This window comes from Rhipicephalus microplus, chromosome 5, assembly GCF_043290135.1.
Source record: "Rhipicephalus microplus isolate Deutch F79 chromosome 5, USDA_Rmic, whole genome shotgun sequence".
NCBI lineage: Eukaryota > Metazoa > Arthropoda > Arachnida > Ixodida > Ixodidae > Rhipicephalus > Rhipicephalus microplus.
Genome location: NC_134704.1, coordinates 212,940,144 through 212,958,501, shown reverse-complemented (window position 1 = coordinate 212,958,501; position 18,358 = coordinate 212,940,144). Strand labels below are relative to the sequence as shown.

The 18,358-nt window shown below is 47.6% G+C and overlaps 1 protein-coding gene across 3 annotated transcripts in view; it reads right to left on the bottom strand.

The window, feature by feature from the left end:
* The window catches only part of LOC119173537 (uncharacterized), a 29,044-nt gene extending 22,178 nt beyond the window's left edge, over positions 1-6,866 (bottom strand). Inside the window, exon 1 of one of the 3 annotated variants that reach the window (XR_012895594.1) lies at positions 4,913-6,866. Coding sequence is in view for 2 of the 3 variants with exons in the window: in XM_075896462.1 (XP_075752577.1) it covers positions 4,913-6,529 (1,617 nt within the window). In the remaining variant the exon portion in view is untranslated. The remainder of the gene's footprint in view (positions 1-4,912) is intronic. The other 2 variants (XM_075896462.1, XM_037424344.2) reach the window with 2 other exon arrangements.
* Positions 6,867-18,358: the final 11,492 nt, after the last annotated feature.

The window sequence follows — 18,358 nt, the reverse complement described above, 5'->3', positions numbered from 1 at the left end:
ATCGGCCCAATGTACAGCGCGTGTCTTCATTGATGGTATTCTTCATCACATCACCTTCGCTGTCTTAATTTCATGTGCTCATGAACTAATTTTAGGTTGGGACTTTCTCTCATCAGCATCTGCAATAATTTCTTGCCGTCAACGTGTAGTCGAAATGACCGAGACCGATCACTGCAGCGAACGCGTCGACGAAAAACCATTGCGTTTCTTCACAGCTTCCGAATCCATACTGCTCCCGGGTCAAGAGCAACTCATCACCATCACTTCTCCGAATATTGCCAATGGTGACGTCCTTATCCCCCCTTCCAGCAGCTGTCTAGCTCGCGGCGTTGTAGTCCCCTCCAGCGTGGTGCGGTTCAAAGACAGTGCAGCGATAATCATTGGCCTGAACCCTACCCCAGAGCCCGTCCTCCTACCCCAAGGTTCTGCAGTGTCATGTTATGTGGATACCCAACCGGTTTCTTTGGTCTCTCTTGACGCCTTGACAGCTCAGCCACAACAGGCCCAGTCTGTTACTTCCTCCTCCTTTGCTCCCGGGATAAATCCTGACCTTTCTCCTTCTCAGCGTGAGGCGTTGCTGAATTTGCTCAGGAAACACCAGGCCTCCTTCGACGCCAATGCTTCGGCACTAGGACAGACCACAGTTGCGCATCATCGCATCGACACTGAAGGTCAGACTGTTGTACGCCGTCGTCCCTACCGAGTCTCCTTGGCCGAGCGCAAAATCATTGAGGAGAACGTGACCGATATGCTAAACAGAAACATCATACGACCCTCTACCAGTTCTTGGTCATCACCCATTGTGTTGGTACAAAAGAAGGATGGATCAGTACGATTTTGTGTTGATTACCGCGCACTCAACAAGATTACCCGAAAGGATGTATATCCGATGACCCGTATAGATGATGCACTTGACTCATTGCAAGGCGCCCAATACTTCTCCACCCTTGACCTTCGGTCCGGGTATTGGCAAATACCAATGGACAAAGCAGACAAAGAAAAGACCGCCTTTTCTACGCTGGACGGTCTTTACGAGTTTAACGTAATGCCATTCGGTCTATGTAATGCTCCCGCCACATTTGAAAGGATGATCGACACTGTTCTTCGTGGCCTCAAGTGGAAAGCTTGTCTATGCTACCTCGATGATATCGTCGTGTTTTCTTCCACTTTTGATGATCATCTACAACGCCTAGATCAAGTGCTCACATGTCTCTCCAACGCTGGACTTCAACTAAACACAAGGAAGTGCCATTTTGGCAACACAGCTATAAAAGTTCTAGGACATCTCGTTACTAAAGATGGCATCCAGCCCGATCCGGACAAAATTTCCGCAGTCCTCAACTTTCCGCGACCCTTTCGTTCCAAAGAACTACGCAGTTTCCTTGGACTTGCATCGTACTTTCGCCGCTTCATTCGCAACTTTGCCACTATTGCCGCTCCTCTCCACAAGCTCCTTGCTCGTACCGGTTCCTTCGATTGGAATGATCAATGCGAAGCCTCATTTCAAGAACTCAAGCAGGCACTGACATCCCCACCGGTGCTTTGTTATTTCGATGACAAGGCACCTACGATATTACACACTGACGCTAGTGGACAAGGAATCGGCGCCGTACTGCTCCAGCGCGACCATGCCTTTCGCGAGAAAGTTGTCGCGTATGCAAGCCGCACTCTGACCACTGCAGAGAAGAGGTACTCGATAACCGAACAAGAGTGCTTGGCTGTTGTCTGGTCCATCCAAAAATTTCGTCCGTACCTACATGGTCGACATTTTACTGTTGTGACAAACCACCATGCTCTTTGCTGGTTGTCCACAATCAAAAACTTGTCGGGACGACTTGGCCGCTGGATTCTCCGATTACAATCTTATGACTTTGACGTCATCTACAAGACTGGAAGACAACATCAAGATGCCGACGCTTTGTCACGATGCCCTTTGCCGCAGTTTTCGGTGCACGTCACATCCCCTTGTCAAATTGGCTATACGGAGGACGCCTCGTCGATATCATCCATTTCTTCCCTACCTTCATCCACCCGTCCGTCAGCACTTGCTACTCACCAGCGAGCCGATTCTTATTGCACTGACATCATTGGTCGGCTTACCGGTGCTTCGTCTTCCCCTAATGCCAGGCTCCGGAAACAACTCCGACTATTCAAATTGGAGGACGATGTGCTATATCGATACATTTTGCACCCGGAAGGCCACCGATGGGTTCCCGTCGTACCACGCGCACTATGCACTGAAGTTCTGCGCGCTTCCCACGACGACCCGACGTCAGGACACTTGGGTTACTACAAAACATACGAGCGCATCCGCAGTCGATTTTTCTGGCCAGGTCTTTCCACGACAGTAGCTAAATATATTGCCTCGTGCGCACTTTGCCAACACCGCAAGCGGCCCACTACTGCTCCAGTCGGGACCCTACAACCACTTCCTTGTCCATCAGAGCCGTTCTCTGTCGTCAGAATTGACCTCTTCAGGCCCCTCCCAACTACATCAGACGGCAAGAGGTGGATCGTCACCGCGGTTGATCACTTGACCCGGTACGCTGAGACGGCCTCAATCGCTTCAGGAAGTGCTTCGGAAGTAGCAACTTTCTTCTTGAATGCTATTTATCTACGTCATGGAGCCCCTCGTGTCCTTTTGAGCGACCGGGGAAAGGCATTTCTTTCAAGCACGCTCAGTGAAGTTCTTCAAGCATCAAAAACAGTTCATAAAACAACATCTAGCTATCACCCGCAAACCAATGGCTTAACGGAAAGATTTCATCGCACGCTGTGTGACATGCTGTCCATGTATATCCGACCAGACCATCGCAATTGGGATGCCATACTACCCTTTGTCACGTATGCATATAATACGTCAGTTCAACGAACCACAGGCTATTCTCCATTTTTCCTAGTATACGGACGCCAACCGACATCACCACTCGACGTTTCATTCTTTTCTGGCCCCGTCAATTCTTCACCATTCGTTTGCGACCAGTTTCTGTCCCGCGTTGCTCGATGCCGTCGTCTTGCCCGCGTAAACACCGAAGCTAGCCAAGAAGATCGCAAACATCGTTACGATGCCACTCACCGCGTCGTTCTCTACCGCCCTGGCGACAATGTACTTCTGTGGACTCCTGCGCGAACGTTTGGCTTATGCGAAAAGTTTGAGTCACGCTATCTTGGCCTTTACAAAGTTATCGAACAGACCTCACCGGTGAACTACCGTGTCACACCTGTTCATGTCCCCACTGACCAACGCTGCCGCGGGACAGAGATTGTGCACGTTTCGCGTCTCAAGCCCTATTGTATGCGTTCCACAGCGTAATTCGCGGCCAGGCTGGCCGCTTCCGTCGACGGGGGAAATTAGTGTGAGAATTCATTGTACGTCATCTTCCTCATCTATCAATAACCATCATCAGTCTTCGGCCCGTTCCTCTTCATGATCGGTGCCATCTTGCTGTTGCTTCAATAAAGCGTCAGCTGCACCGTTGTATTTCAATATATATATTACACCAACATTAATAACAACTGACAATAAAGCCAAAGAAAGTACAGGGGATGTTATTTGTAGTAATCAATATAGTAATTAAGGTAGGGATGATGTGTACGATGCTCTACCGATTGTGCTACGATGGTGGTCATTGTCCCATCCACTTTATTCGGCATGTATGTGTCTCTGGAGTAATTGAACCACAATACCATATCACTTGTTTCGAAAAGCAATGTCGATTGTTTAATGTCCAAAGCGACACCAAACAATAACCGAGCGAGGCGTTCACCCACTGGCCCTTTCACTGCTCTACATTTTCGTATATTTAAAAATAAATAAGCAATGCAGTGCGTGATGTAAGTACATTAAATCACTGCACTTAATCTAGCAGAGTGTCCAGAAGCCTTTAAAGCTATATTTTATGAAATTATACATGTCGACATTTAGCACCATGCGCACATATGTGTGAGCACATGTGACGTTTATCCTGCAAAATCTCATTACATATATTCCCTGCCGCACTTGTGATCTGGACTTCCCTATTATTCAATCACAACAAATTACTCATTCACACACGTGCACTTTTCTTTGTCAAGTGTTAAAAATGTTCTCTCCCTTTTTAAGATATTAACAACCTGATCATTGAATGACTCGTAAAACCCCTGCCACACAAGTCCTCAAACAGAAGTGCAAATGATTTGCTACTTTGCTATCCACTTGTGGGACCTAGGTGCCACCTACAGCCTTGCAGAACTGTAACAGCAACACTGTGTGCGGAAGCAGCAACTACATTTTTTTCTAAAGACAAGTCGGCTTATGGGAAGTCTGGCACCTAAAGCTGAGCATGAGCATCTATATCTTGGAAGAGGGGGGTTGAGCAGGACATCTGCTTGACAGGTTGCCAGCCTGATGCACAGCCCTAGCAGCGAAGTGTTCAGGGCCCTGATGTCTGAGCAGAAAACTTGCTCTATGCCAACTTTTGCTACTTTACTAGCACCATCAAACACTTGCCCTAAGGCAAAGGGCACATGGCACTATGCCAATTTTGCAAACAGATTCAGTTCCTGTGTGCTTATCACCTAGCTGTAGTCTTGACTATGCGCTTTCACTGTCAGATGGCTATCGCCGAAGTTAAGTTCTTAACTAAGGAAGTACATGCCATGACAATGAGTACATTTAAAACCGAAAATGGCAAAGCATATTCTGCCGTATAAACTTTTACTTTGCTAAGTGCTTTGCAGTGGCGACTCTCCTGCCAATTATGTGCGATTATTTGCTTGAATGATGTGCGAAAAAGAAATGTTGCATAGAATGTACTTGAACAGGTGCTATTTTTTACAATTCTAGGTGAAAGCATGACCTGAAAGGGCCCACACTTTCAAAGCGTCTATCTGCAGTGTTGTGTGCACGGAAGCGCGGCATTGAAAGGTATACCTTGGCGAACTGGTGTAGCAGAAGCTTGGAGCTGAGCGTGAGCGCGTTGTGTTCCATCTTGAGGACGCGGAGGTCGGCCGCCCGGGCTGCTAGCACCGTGCCCAGCCCCTGGACGTAGCAGCACAGTCCCCTGCGACCCAAGTTGGAGAGGCGCAGTTCGCGCACCCGGCAGTTGGCCAGGAACTGGATGCTGTGCACGTTGCTCAGGCCGCACAAAGTGAGGCGGCGCAAGGGCGCGAGTGCCGCCAGTGGCGCCAGCGACGACTCGCAGCACGTGCGGGGGTCACTGCAGACGGCGCACACGCTGTGCGCTGTCGTCGCGCTGCCTCGGATATCCAGCTCGAGCAGAGAGAAAGCCGCTCGACCCAGGTCTTCGAGGGAGTTCGGCTCGGCCAGGGCGCACGCCGGTAGCGACAGCGCCATCAAGTGACGCGGGCACGAGGAGGCCAGCAGGGCACAGCACGACAGGTCCGGCGTGAAGTGGAATCTGCTCAGGTTGAGTTCGCGCAGAACCGAGCAGGCGGCCAGCAGCGACTTGAGCGGCGCATCGTACAGGGCTCCGACGCCCGGAGGGAACGTTGGCCGGTTGAGCGGCAGCGGCGACAGCAGCGTCAAGGCTTCTAGCGACGACCACCGGTCGGCCCGGGCCACCGCGGCCGCCGACAGCTGACCAGGCTCGTCGACGGTGACGCACATCCGAGGCATCGCGTCGGCGACCCTGTCACCCACCGGCGCGAGCAGCTCGGAGAGGTGGACGCAGCTGCGCGACTTGCGCGGTCGCACGCGCAGCGCGACGTTATTGCACAGCGTAGCGTAGCCTCGGAAAGCCTGCACCAGCGGTTCGTCGTCGCCCAGCAGTAGGTGCCACAGTTCGCGCGACTCGATGAACGCCGAGCGCGACGCGTACGGGCAACGGCCTCTCACCGCGTCCGTTGTGTACGTGAAGCGCTCGAGCTCGGCCAGAGGCCGGTCGCCGTAGGCCGTCGGGGCGCCCGGAGAGCAGCCCTCGCAGCTGCTGACGCCGAGAACGTGCACGTGCAGGTCGCGCAGATGGGGACACCGCGGCAGAAACCGACTGAGCGCATGCACGTGGACGGCGCTCTCGACCAGTTCGACGTACATATAACGAACGGCGGTCGTGCGGCGGCTGTACTTACCGCCGTCGAGCACGTTCAGGGCGGGCCCCATCTCGTTTCCGCCATCGCGACAACCCAGCAGCGACCAGTGGAGGGTATCCAGCTTCGGCAGTCTGGTCAGCACGAGTTGAAACAGGGCGCGACTGCTGAGGCGACAGTTGACGCACCGCAGAGTGGTGAGGTTGATGCATCGTGCCAGACCTTGTTCGACGACGTTCGAGGACGGCAGGACACAGTTGGTGAGGTCCAGGGTAGAAATGGCCGCAGCGCGAGGTGCCCGCAGGAAGCGGCTCAGCGTGTCCTCCGAAAGAGTCAGGGCCGAGAAGCGGACGGTGCCGACGACCGAGCGGTTGCACGTGAGGTCGACCAAACGGGGCCACGCTTCTACGGCGGCAAGCATGCTTTCTGGGTCCATGTAGCTCAGTATTCGCACCCAAAGCTCGTTCGGCAGCAAGTCCACCGTCATGTTGGTCTCTTCCATTTTACCAGCGCTGTCCCTCTCGAACTGAGACACTCAGCCGTATGTCAGTGGACGCATTCTGCGCGCCGCACAATGTCAAGTCACTGGCAGTAATAATATTTCACTGTAGCGAGCGTGCCACCTTGCTTGACATACGTTCAACACACGGACAGAGGATGATCATGTGCAGGAAGAGAGCCTAATCACAATGAAACTAATTAAACAATTAAGCGATGCGGCTTGGATTGCCTCGGCGTGGCGCGTATAATCAAAAGCGAAACTAGAAACTCCTGCGAGCTTTCTGCTATTTGTGGCATAAGTTAGTACACTTGACGACTACTAACATCTCTGCATTTTCACCACGAGTTTCACAAGGCAAGACCGCAGTTCGATAAATTTTATAAGATGCGTTTAAGTTCTTTCACACACCAACTGTAAAATTTTTGCGTGGTTTTGAGAGATTGCAGCTACTTGTTCAAGCAAAGAACACCACTGCACAAGAAAGAGAGAGATAGAATAAAAAAAAAAAAAACTTTATTTCCGACCAGGCATGCGTTATTTTCGCTCAGAGGTGGGTGACTTCCTCAATCCAGATAGCCATGGCTAGCCGCCGACAACCAAGCCCTTTCAAGTCTCCACTAGCCGAAGTACAGTGGCTGGAATACTACAGGTTTTCCCGCTCAATTTAATCCAAGCGCCAGCCAAATTAATCTAGGCGCCAGTCACTTTAATCCAGCCGCCACTGAAATTAATCCAGGTGCCATTCATTTTAATCGAAGTGCCACTGAAATTAATCCAACCGCCAGCCGATTTAATCCGGACGCCAGCGAATTTAATCCTGATGACATTGTGACTTCAAAACGACCCAGAATTTTCGGGAATGCGTGGAGTGAATAGCTTTGGAGTGAATTTAAAAGAGAAAAACCATGAATGAGTCACTCGTGACACAATGTGACTCGCGCGACATTATCTCGCCTATCACCCGAGTAAGCACTATTCACACCTTCGACATGCATATCAAAGGAAAAGCCGTCCACACAGTAATAACTTGATAATTATTAACCAGGCATATGATCTCATCACGAGTGACTTAGGTGACGTCCTCACGCATATCACCCACGCACGCACTGTCTTAACCTTCCGTCATGCATATCAAATGAAACGTCTTTGAAAGGGCGGGATCTTGATACCTAAAACTCGGCCAAGTCACCTGATAACCAGTTCCTCAGGGGACGTCATCACAAATATCACCCGCACACGTAATTTACTCGCCTACCGACATGCATACCAAACGAAACGTCTTTGAGAGAGCGATAACGTGGTACCTATGACTCGGCCAACTGACTTAATCACTTGTGATTTAGGTGATATTATCACGCCTATCACCCACGCACGCAATGTCTAACCTGCCATCATGTATACCAAACGAAACGTCTTCGACAGGCTAATAAATTGAACGCTGTCAATCGGCAGAGTGACGTGATCACTAGTGACTCGTGTGACGTCATCGCGTTTGACACCCACGCACGCAGCGTCTAACCTGAGTTCATACATATCAAATGAAACGTGTTTGAGAGAGTAATAACTTGAACACTGTCACAAGGCCCAGTGACGTCATTACTAGTGACTGGCGTGACGTCATCTCGCCTAAGACTCACGCAAGCACTCTATAATGTGCCTTCATGCATATCAAACAAAACGTCTTTGAAAGGGTAATAACTTGAATGCTGGCACTATGCCGCGTGACGTCATCACTAGTGACTCACGTGACGTCATTACGCCTATCACACGCACACGCAGTGTCCAAACCTCTCTTCATGCATATCAAACGAAATGTCTTTCAGAGAGTAATAACTTGAACGCTGTCACAAGGCCCAGTGACGTCATCACTAGTGACTGGCGTGACGTCACCATGCCTATCACACACGCACGTGGTGTCCTAACTTGTCTTCATGCATATCAAACGAAATGTCTTTGAGAGAGTAATAACTTGAACGCTGTCACAAGGCCCAGTGACGTCATTACTAGTGACTGGCGTGACGTCATCACGCCTGACACCCACGCACGCGGTGTCGTAACCTGTCTTCATGCATATCAAACGAAATGTCTTTGAGAGAGTAATAACTTCAACGCTGTCACAAGGCCCAGTGACGTCATCACTAGTGACTGGCGTGACGTCATCATGCCTGACACCCACGCAAGCACTCTGTTACCTGCCTTCATGTATATCAAACGAAACGTCTTAGAGAGAGTAATAACTTGAACGCTGTCAAAAGGCCCAGTTACGTTATCACTAGTGACTGGCGTGACGTCATCATGCCAGACACCCACGCAAGCACTCTGTAACCTGCCTTCATGTATATCAAACGAAACGTCTTAGAGAGAGTAATAACTTGAATGCTCTCACTAGGCCTAGCGACGTGAATACTAGTGACTCATGTGACGTCATCACGTCTATCACACACGCACGCGCTGTCCTAACCTGTTTTCATGCATATCGAACGAAACGTCTATGAGAGAGCAATAATGTTATACTTATGACTCGGCCAACCGACTTGATCACTATTGACTCACGTGACGTCATCACGACTAACAGTCATGCAGTTCAGTAGGGTTGAGAGCTGGGCTAGTTGGCGAGACATCATTTAACCATATGGTGTAGTAGCGCAAATTCACGGGGACAAAAAGGACAAGAAAACACGACACTCGCTACACTCGCAACTAATTTTTATTTCAGAAGCAGCACTTCATATATAACCCAAAACCCTAGCGACACAGAAAAGAACTACGAACACTGAATCATCGCCAAACATAAGCTTTTGCGCAGACTCAAGCGATAGTACACGGCAGTTACGCTTAGACACTTTAAGATGACATAACTAAAACAGCGCTGGGTAACATCAAATAAAAAAAACCCAAAAAATTTGCGGGAATTCACACGTGTTTGAAACAAAATTTTTGAAACGAAAAAAAGGAGTGTGACACATGCAAACACTGATCTCAATTAAGTCCTTCGAGGTAGCTGGCTTCTCGGTTACTTAACGAAACCGATGACTGACTAATGCATCCATCTTTTCTTTTTTTAATGTGAAAGGCTTCGACAATTTCTCTGGTTAGTTGGTTTCTCTGGTTAGCTGGTTAGTTGGTTAGGTGGTTATCAGTCGTGTATTGCTTGCCGCTAACGTGTGGAAAGGTATACATCGGCCAGACGGGTCGTTGTTAGAACACCCGACCTTTAGAACACAAGCGATCATTAGCAACTGGCATTCATTCTCACATAAAGAGACACTGTTCCCAGTGTGGCTGCTCACCACTGTACAGTGACACAACCGTAGTCTTCCGTCATGGAAACCAACTAACCAGAGAAATTGTCGAAGCCTTTCACATTAAAAAAAGAAAAGATGGACGCATTAGTCAGTCATCGGTTTCGTTAAGTAACCGAGAAGCCAGCTACCTCGCAGGACTTAATTGAGATCAGTGTTTGTATGTGTCATACTCTCCTTTTTGTCGTTTCAAAAATTTTGGTTCAAACACGTGTGAATTCCCGCAATTTTTTTGTTTTTTTGATTTGATGTTACCCAGGGCTGTTTTAGTTATGTCATCTTAAAGTGTCTAAGCGTAACTGCCGTGTACGATGGCTTGAGTCTGCGCAAAAGCTTCTGTTGGCGATGATTCAGTGTTCGTAGTTCTTTTTTATGTGTCGCTAGGGTTTTGGGTTATATATGAAGTGCTGCTTCTGAAATAAAAATTAGTAGCGAGTGTAGCGAGTGTCGTGTTTTCTTGTTCCTTTTGTCCCCGTGAATTTGCGCTACTACACCATATGGTTAAACAGTCATGCAAGCACTCTCTAACGTGCTATCATGAATATCAAACGAAACGTCTTTGAGAGAACATTAACTTGAAGGCCGTTGCAGGCAGCGTCTGCAAGTAAAAAACTAACTTCTCGCGCTGCACAGCCGTTCACCAGCTAACCGGTATACGTAGGCACCAGATCGCGCGTTTCGAATTCAGTCAAAGGCGTCTTTACATGGCTTTTGTTTGACGTGACACTTTTCTTGACTCGTGTAGATGCGATGGAAGCAACAGTACCTTCAAGCAGCAGTGTGGTAACCCAAGAACAGTGTCACATCGCTCGTTGAGGGTAGCGCTTCTCCTTCATTCAATAAATAGAAATAATGAAGTCGAAATGACAATTAAGCATTTTACAAACCATACTCAATTACGCAACATTCAACCGATACCCTCACCTCACTGCGACACGTTTACTCCAGCTCGTCGTGTGGAAAGATGTACGCGTCTATTTTGTTGCTTCTCGTGTTTCGTAGAATGCCTTGAAAATGCGGGCAGCCAGGCCGCAATACTGTGAACGGACAGGCGTTCTACACTGAACAGGCACGCTTATTCCAAGCACACTAACCTATAAGAAACGGCGTGGCGTAGAATGTAGAAAGGAAGGCACGAGTCAGCCACAGCATTGAATGGCGCATCAGCAAATGGCCAATTGCAAATAGCAATAGTATGTATCTCAAGTATGGGGACTGCCCTCTATTACAACGGATTTGTTTCACAGGATAACCAGATGAAATAATTGTTGAACCGAAGGAGTGGTAGACAAATCTTTTTGTAGCAAGCTTTGGAGCAGGCAGACCGTGCGTCTTATGCTTGATTAAGGATATACAGTGTTATGACTATAGCCGAATTATATGCAAACGCCTGTTTCGTTTCTTGTGCTCATATCGTGTCATTTTGACATGTGAGCACAAATTAGAGGGCGAGGAGAGCTTTTATAGTGCTTTTATAGTGCCTATATATACCTATTTCGGGCGTTGTAGCCTCAATTCGTATAGGTGCCTGTAAATGTCTGTTTTCAAAATCGATGCCTATATAAACGCTATTTAACCTGAAATTTTGCTTTCAAGTACCACTGAGCCCGGTATTCATGTTACCGAGCAAAATATAGGTTTCGGGACACTGTGTGGTGCAAACTACTCTTTATTTCACGAGTTACGTTTAGAACTGTCAAACTCAGAAGGCATTTTAGCCAAGAGGGAGGTAGACTGGCCTCTACACATGTATACCATCCATGTCGCGTCGTCTGCTCAGCCTCTTTCCAGTGTGCGCTCAGATGCGTAGGGAGCAGGAGGTGCCTCTGTGCAGCGGCAGGAAGATGAAGAATGAATGCAAAACTGTGGAGAGTCATCAGGGGAAGTAAGGAAGTAGAGTGCAGATAAAAAAAGCAATATCTATGTAGTTTTTGTTTTTTGTTTGTCATTTACATGTGGTGCCTGACTGGGTCACCTGAAAATATTTATTTAGGCAGTGGAAAATGTTGCCTGCCCAATGAAAAGGTTTGTGTCACTAGAAATTTTAATTTGATCATTAGAAGCGGCGAAAGCATAATCTCAGGAGGTGAGCTTGAAACCTTCGCCACTAACTCTAAGAAGACTTCGTAAGTCCAATTCCTTCCCCGCTATTGGTATGAAATTCACTCGGAGCTGGAGCATCACACGACGTGCATGAGCACGTCATGCGCGCGTAACCTACACTCGCATGAGATGCCCATGTCAGCCCGTGCGTGCAAGCGGTGTTCTGCCGTCTCGATGTTCTTTCGTATTGTACTGCGAGTTTTTGTAGGAGGGATCCCTATCTGCACGCACGTTTGGAGAGGCTGGCTTGAATAACGTTTCCTTACCCCGATACACAGCGTCACACCGCTGCATCTTCTGCTAGGGACGATACACCAAAACCACGCCCAGCGTTGTGAATGCTGGCCCCGACAGAAATGCGCAAACTGCGAGAACACCAACGCAAACAAAATGGAGGCACCTTAGTCTCCCGTCTCTCTCGATATGAAATTAAATAAATAAGGCGAATAGATTTCGCCTGTGTGTTCTAACATTTTTGTAAACTTTCATGCTTCTATTTAGGCAACAGTTTGTACAAATTACACACGTTGTCTCAAATAGTTCTCGCAGTGTCACGTACTACTTTGACATAGACAGGACCATTCTATCACCTTCACCATGTTGGGGCGCACGCCCATGAGATGAAGGTGAAGCCGTGTTCAGTTTGGCCTATCACCTCTTTATGCCACGCGTAGTACTGGAAACCTTGGTAAATGAGATCTTGAGCGCTCAGTGCATTCATTTCTTTACGCTTCTCAAAACTCTTAAGTTTGTGTAAGGACCCTTAAAGTGTTCACAGACAGAAGAAAAATTGAGCCTGTGTGGTTAGGCCAAGTTAATACGCCGCAAAAAAAAAAAATAAATCCTTCTGGCGCCTGGCACTCTGACTATTTGCGCATGTATAGCCCTTCTTAGCTATGGAACACAGAAAGAGACCCAGAAGCATATTTCTATGATGGTGCACATTTAACTGGCCATGCTGAACTAGAGATGGAGAGACCGTATTCTGCGAACCCCGCGGAAAAACGCATGTTTATGCTAAATCATTACCCGCTTGTACAATTATAAACTAGAACATTTTTGCTTGCTTTCATGTCATAGAGACAGATACCACACCTATTTATTGGAAAATTTGACTTTTGTCAAAGATTATTCTGCCTATATTCACAAATTTGGAAGCCCGAAAGAGTGTTTTGGCCACCTATTATTGGTGCCTAAATCCCGGTTTTTCAGTGCCTATAGAGCTGGCCTCTATAGTTACGACTTACCTGACATGTTTTCGCAACGCCGAAGCAAAGATGATGCCCGTTTAAAACATCTACCATACCTCAAGAAAAAAATTGTTGTTCTGATAACGTCGAGCTCGTTAAATTGGTTTTGAAATGGGTGATGAAAAAGAACTGGGGCAAGTCCATGAGAAACAAAATTTATTATTATACAGGCAAAGAAATTTTCATAAACACGCACCCATAGATTTGCTGCTGAGCAATGTTCTACATATCAAGGCAGTCGAGGGCAGCTTGTACAAAAGTGTAATTGTGCCTATCATAAGCGGCACAGTCCACACGCTGGATGTGCTGCATAGAGCGCCCCGCGGCCTCAACCAGCAGAGCACGGCGATGTTCTTTCTTGGAGATCCCTTCCGGTGTCGTTAGGAGATCATCCCTCCGCTCGCTTAGGAATCCCTTTACACCTGCCTTGAACTTTGAGAAGAGCTCCTCAATCGGATTGAAGAAAGGGCTGTATGGCGGTAGCCACTTGACTGTGTGGTCGCTTGCCGCGAGGACAGCCTGTTCGGCGCGACGGTGCGCTGGTGCGTTGTCAAACGGGAACACTGCCTGTATTCCTGGTTCCTGCTGTGAAACTTTACTCGACACTTCTGCAAGATAGTCGTTGAAGACAGCCAAGCAGTTTCGGTAGGGCGAAACGAGGTGCTCCAGCATGCCGTTTGTCAACTAGTGCGAAGGGGGCGAATGTAAATGTTATAGCCTGCATGTCAGCAAATGGCCTTCTCCACTGGACAATTGCCGACAAGGTCCACTTGTCTGTCTTCAACGACTTTCTTGCAGAAGTGTCGGGTAAAGTTTCACAGCAGGAACCAGGAATACAGGCAGTGTTCCTGTTTGACAACGCACCAGCGCACCGCCGCGCCGAACAGGCTGTCCTCGCGGCAAGCGACCACACAGTCAAGTGGCTACCGCCATACAGCCCTTTCTTCAATCCGATTGAGGAGCTCTTCTCAAAGTTCAAGGCAGGTGTAAAGGGATTCCTAAGCGAGCGGAGGGATGATCTCCTCACGACACAAGGAAGGGATCTCCAAGAAAGAACATCGCCGTGCTGTGCTGGTTGAGGCCGCGGGGCGCTCTGTGCAGCACATCCAGCGTGTGGACTGTGCCGCTTATGATAGGCACAATTACACTTTTGTACAAGCTGCCCTCGACTGCCTTGATATGTAGAACACTGCTCAGCAGCACATCTATGGGTGCGTGTTTATGAAAATTGCTTTGCCTGTATAATAATAAATTTTGTTTCTCACGGACTTGCCCCAGTTCTCTTTCATCACCCATTTCATAACCAATTTTACGAGCCCGACGTTATCAGAACAACAATTTTTTTCTTGAGGTACGGTAGATGTTTTAAACGGGCATCATCTTTGCTTCGGTGTTGCGAAAACATGTCAGGTAGGTCGTAACTATAGAGGCCAGCTCTATAGGCACTGAAAAACCGGGATTTAGGCACCAATAATAGGTGGCCAAAACACTCTTTCAGGCTTCCAAAATTGTGAATATAGGCATAATAATCTTTGACAAAACTCAAATTTTCCAATAAACAGGTGTGGTATCTGTCTATATGACATGAAAGCAAGAAAAATGTTTTAGTTTATAATTGTACAAGCGGGTAATGATTTAGCATAAACATGCGTTTTTCCGCGGGGTTCGCAGAATACGGTCTCTCCATTTCTAGTTCAGCATGGTCAGTTAAATGTGCACCATCGTAGAAATATGCTTCTGGGTCTCTTTCTGTGTTCCATAGCTAAGAAGGGCTATACATGCGCAAATAGTCAGAGTGCCAGGCGCCAGAAGGATTTTTTTTGCGGCGTATTAACTTGGCCTAACCACACAGGCTCAATATTTCTTCGGTCTGTGAACACTTTAGGGGTCGTTACACAAACTTAAGAGTTTTGAGAAGCGTAAAGAAATGAATGCACTGAGCGCTCAAGATCTCATTTACCAAGATTTCCAGTACTACGCGTGGCATAAAGAGGTGATAGGCCAAACTGAACACGGCTTCACCTTCATCTCATGGGCGTGCGCCCCAACATGGTGAAGGTGATAGAATGGTCCTGCCTATGTCAAAGTAGTACGTGACACTGCGAGAACTATTTGAGACAACGTGTGTAATTTGTACAAACTGTTGCCTAAATAGAAGCATGAAAGTTTACAAAAATGTTAGAACACACAGGCGAAATCTATTCGCCTTATTTATTTAATTTCATATCGAGAGAGACCCGGGACTAAGGTGCCTCCATTTTGTTTGCGTTGGTGTTCTCGCAGTTTGCGCATTGTGTCGGGGCCAGCATTCACAACGCTGGGCGTGGTTTTGGTGTATCGTCCCTAGCAGAAGATGCAGCGGTGTGACGCTGTGTATCGGGGTAAGGATACGTTATCCAAGCCAGCCTCTCCAAACGTGCGCGCAGATAGGGATCCATCCCACAAAAACTCGCAGTACAATACAAAAGAACATCGAGACGGCAGAACACCGCTTGCACGCACGGGCTGACATGGGCATCTCATGCGAGTGTAGGTTACGCGCATGACGTGCTCATGCACGTCGTGTGATGCTCCAGCTCCGAGTGAATTTCATACCAATAGCGGGGAAGGAATTGGACTTACGAAGTCTTCTTAGAGTTAGTGGCGAAGGTTTCAAGCTCACCTCCTGAGATTATGCTTTCGCCGCTTCTAATGATCAAATTAAAATTTCTAGTGACACAAACCTTTTCATTGGGCAGGCAACATTTTCCACTGCCTAAATAAATATTTTCAGGTGACCCAGTCAGGCAACACATGTAAATGACAAACAAAAAAACAAAAACTACATAGATATTGCTTTTTTTATCTGCACTCTACTTCCTTACTTCCCCTGATGACTCTCCACAGTTTCGCATTCATTCTTCATCTTCCTGCCGCTGCACAGAGGCACCTCCTGCTCCCTACGCATCTGAGCGCACACTGGAAAGAGGCTGAGCAGACGACGCGACATGGATGGTATACATGTGTAGAGGCCAGTCTACCTCCCTCTTGGCTAAAATGCTTTCTGAGTTTGACAGTTCTAAACGTAACTCGTGAAATAAAGAGTAGTTTGCACCACACAGCGTCCCGAAACTTGTATTTTGCCCGGTAACATGAATACCGGGCTCAGTGGTACTTGAAAGCAAAATTTCAGGTTAAATAGCGTTTATATAGGCATCGATTTTGAAAACAAACATTTACAGGCACCTATACGAATTGAGGCTACAACGCCCGAAATAGGTATATATAGGCACTATAAAAGCACTATAAAAGCTCTCCTCGCCCTCTAATTTGTGCTCACGTGTCAAAATGACACGATATGAGCACAAGAAACGAAACAGGCGTTTGTATATAATTCGGCTATAGTCATAACACTGCATATCCTTAATCAAGCATAAGACGCACGGTCTGCCTGCTCCAAAGCTTGCTACAGAAAGATTTGTCTACCACTCCTTCGGCTCAACAATTATTTAATCTGGTTATCCTGTGAAACAAATCCGTTGTAATAGAGGGCAGTCCCCATACTTGAGATACATACTATTGCTATTTGCAACTGGCCATTTGCTGATGCGCCATTCAATGCTGTGGCTGACTCGTGCCTTCCTTTCTACATTCTACGCCACGCCGTTTCTTATAGGTTAGTGTGCTTGGAATAAGCGTGCCCGTTTAGTGTAGAACGCCTGTCCTTTCACAGTATTGCGGCCTGGCTGCCCGCATTTTCAAGGCATTCTACGAAACACGAGAAGCAACAAAAAAGACGCGTACATCTACCCACACGACGAGCTGGAGTAAACGTGTCGCAGTGAGGTGAGGGTATCGGTTGAATGTTGCGTAATTGAGTACGGTTTGTAAAATGCTTAATTCTCATTTCGACTTCATTATTTCTATTTATTGAATGAAGGAGAAGCGCTGCCCTCAACGAGCGATGTGACACTGTTGTTGGGTTGTACCACACTGCTGCTTGAAGGTACTGTTGCCTCCATCGCATCTACACGAGTCAAGAAAAGCGTCACGTCAAACAAAAGCCATGTAAAGACGCCTTTGACTGCATTCGAAACGCGCGATCTGGTGCCTACGTATACCGGTTAGCTGGTGAACGGCTGTGCAGCGCGAGAAGTTAGTTTTTTACTAGCAGACGCTGCCTGCAACGGCCTTCAAGTTAATGTTCTCTCAATGACGTTTCGTTTGATATTCATGAAAGCACGTTAGAGTGTGCTTGCATGACTGTTAGTCGTGATGACATCACATGAGTCAATAGTGATCAAGTCGGTTGGCCGAGTCATAAGTATAACATTATTGCTCTCTCACAGACGTTTCGTTCGATATGCATGAAAACAGGTTAGGACAGCGCGTGCGTGTGTGATAGACGTGATGACGTCACATGAGTCACTAGTATTCACGTCGCTAGGCCTAGTGACAGCGTTCATGTTATTACTCTCTCTAAGACGTTTCGTTTGATATACATGAAGGCAGGTTACAGAGTGCTTGCGTGGGTGTCAGGCATGATGACGTCACGCAGTCACTAGTGATGACGTCACTGGGCCTTGTGACAGCGTTCAAGTTATTACTCTCTCAAAGACATTTCGTTTGATATGAATGAAGACAGGTTAGGACACCGCGTGCGTGGGTGTCAGGCGTGATGACGTCACGCGAGTCACTAGTGATGGCGTCACTGGGCCTTGTGACAGCGTTCAAGTTATTACTCTCTCAAAGACATTTCGTTTGATATGCATGAAGACAAGTTAGGACACCACGTGCGTGTGTGATAGGCATGATGACGTCACGCCAGTCACTAGTGATGACGTCACTGGGCCTTGTGACAGCGTTCAAGTTATTACTCTCTCAAAGACATTTCGTTTGATATGCATGAAGACAGGTTTGGACACTGCGTGCGTGTGGGATAGGCGTGATGACGTCACGTGAGTCACTAGTGATAACGTCACTGGGCCTTGTGACAGCGTTCAAGTTATTACTCTCTCAAAGACATTTCGTTTTATATGCATGAAGACAGGTTAGGACACCACGTGCGTGTGATAGGCATGATGACGTCACGCCAGTCACTAGTGATGACGTCACTGGGCCTTGTGACAGCGTTCAAGTTATTACTCTCTCTAAGAAGTTTAGTTTGATATACATGAAGGCAGGTTACAGAGTGC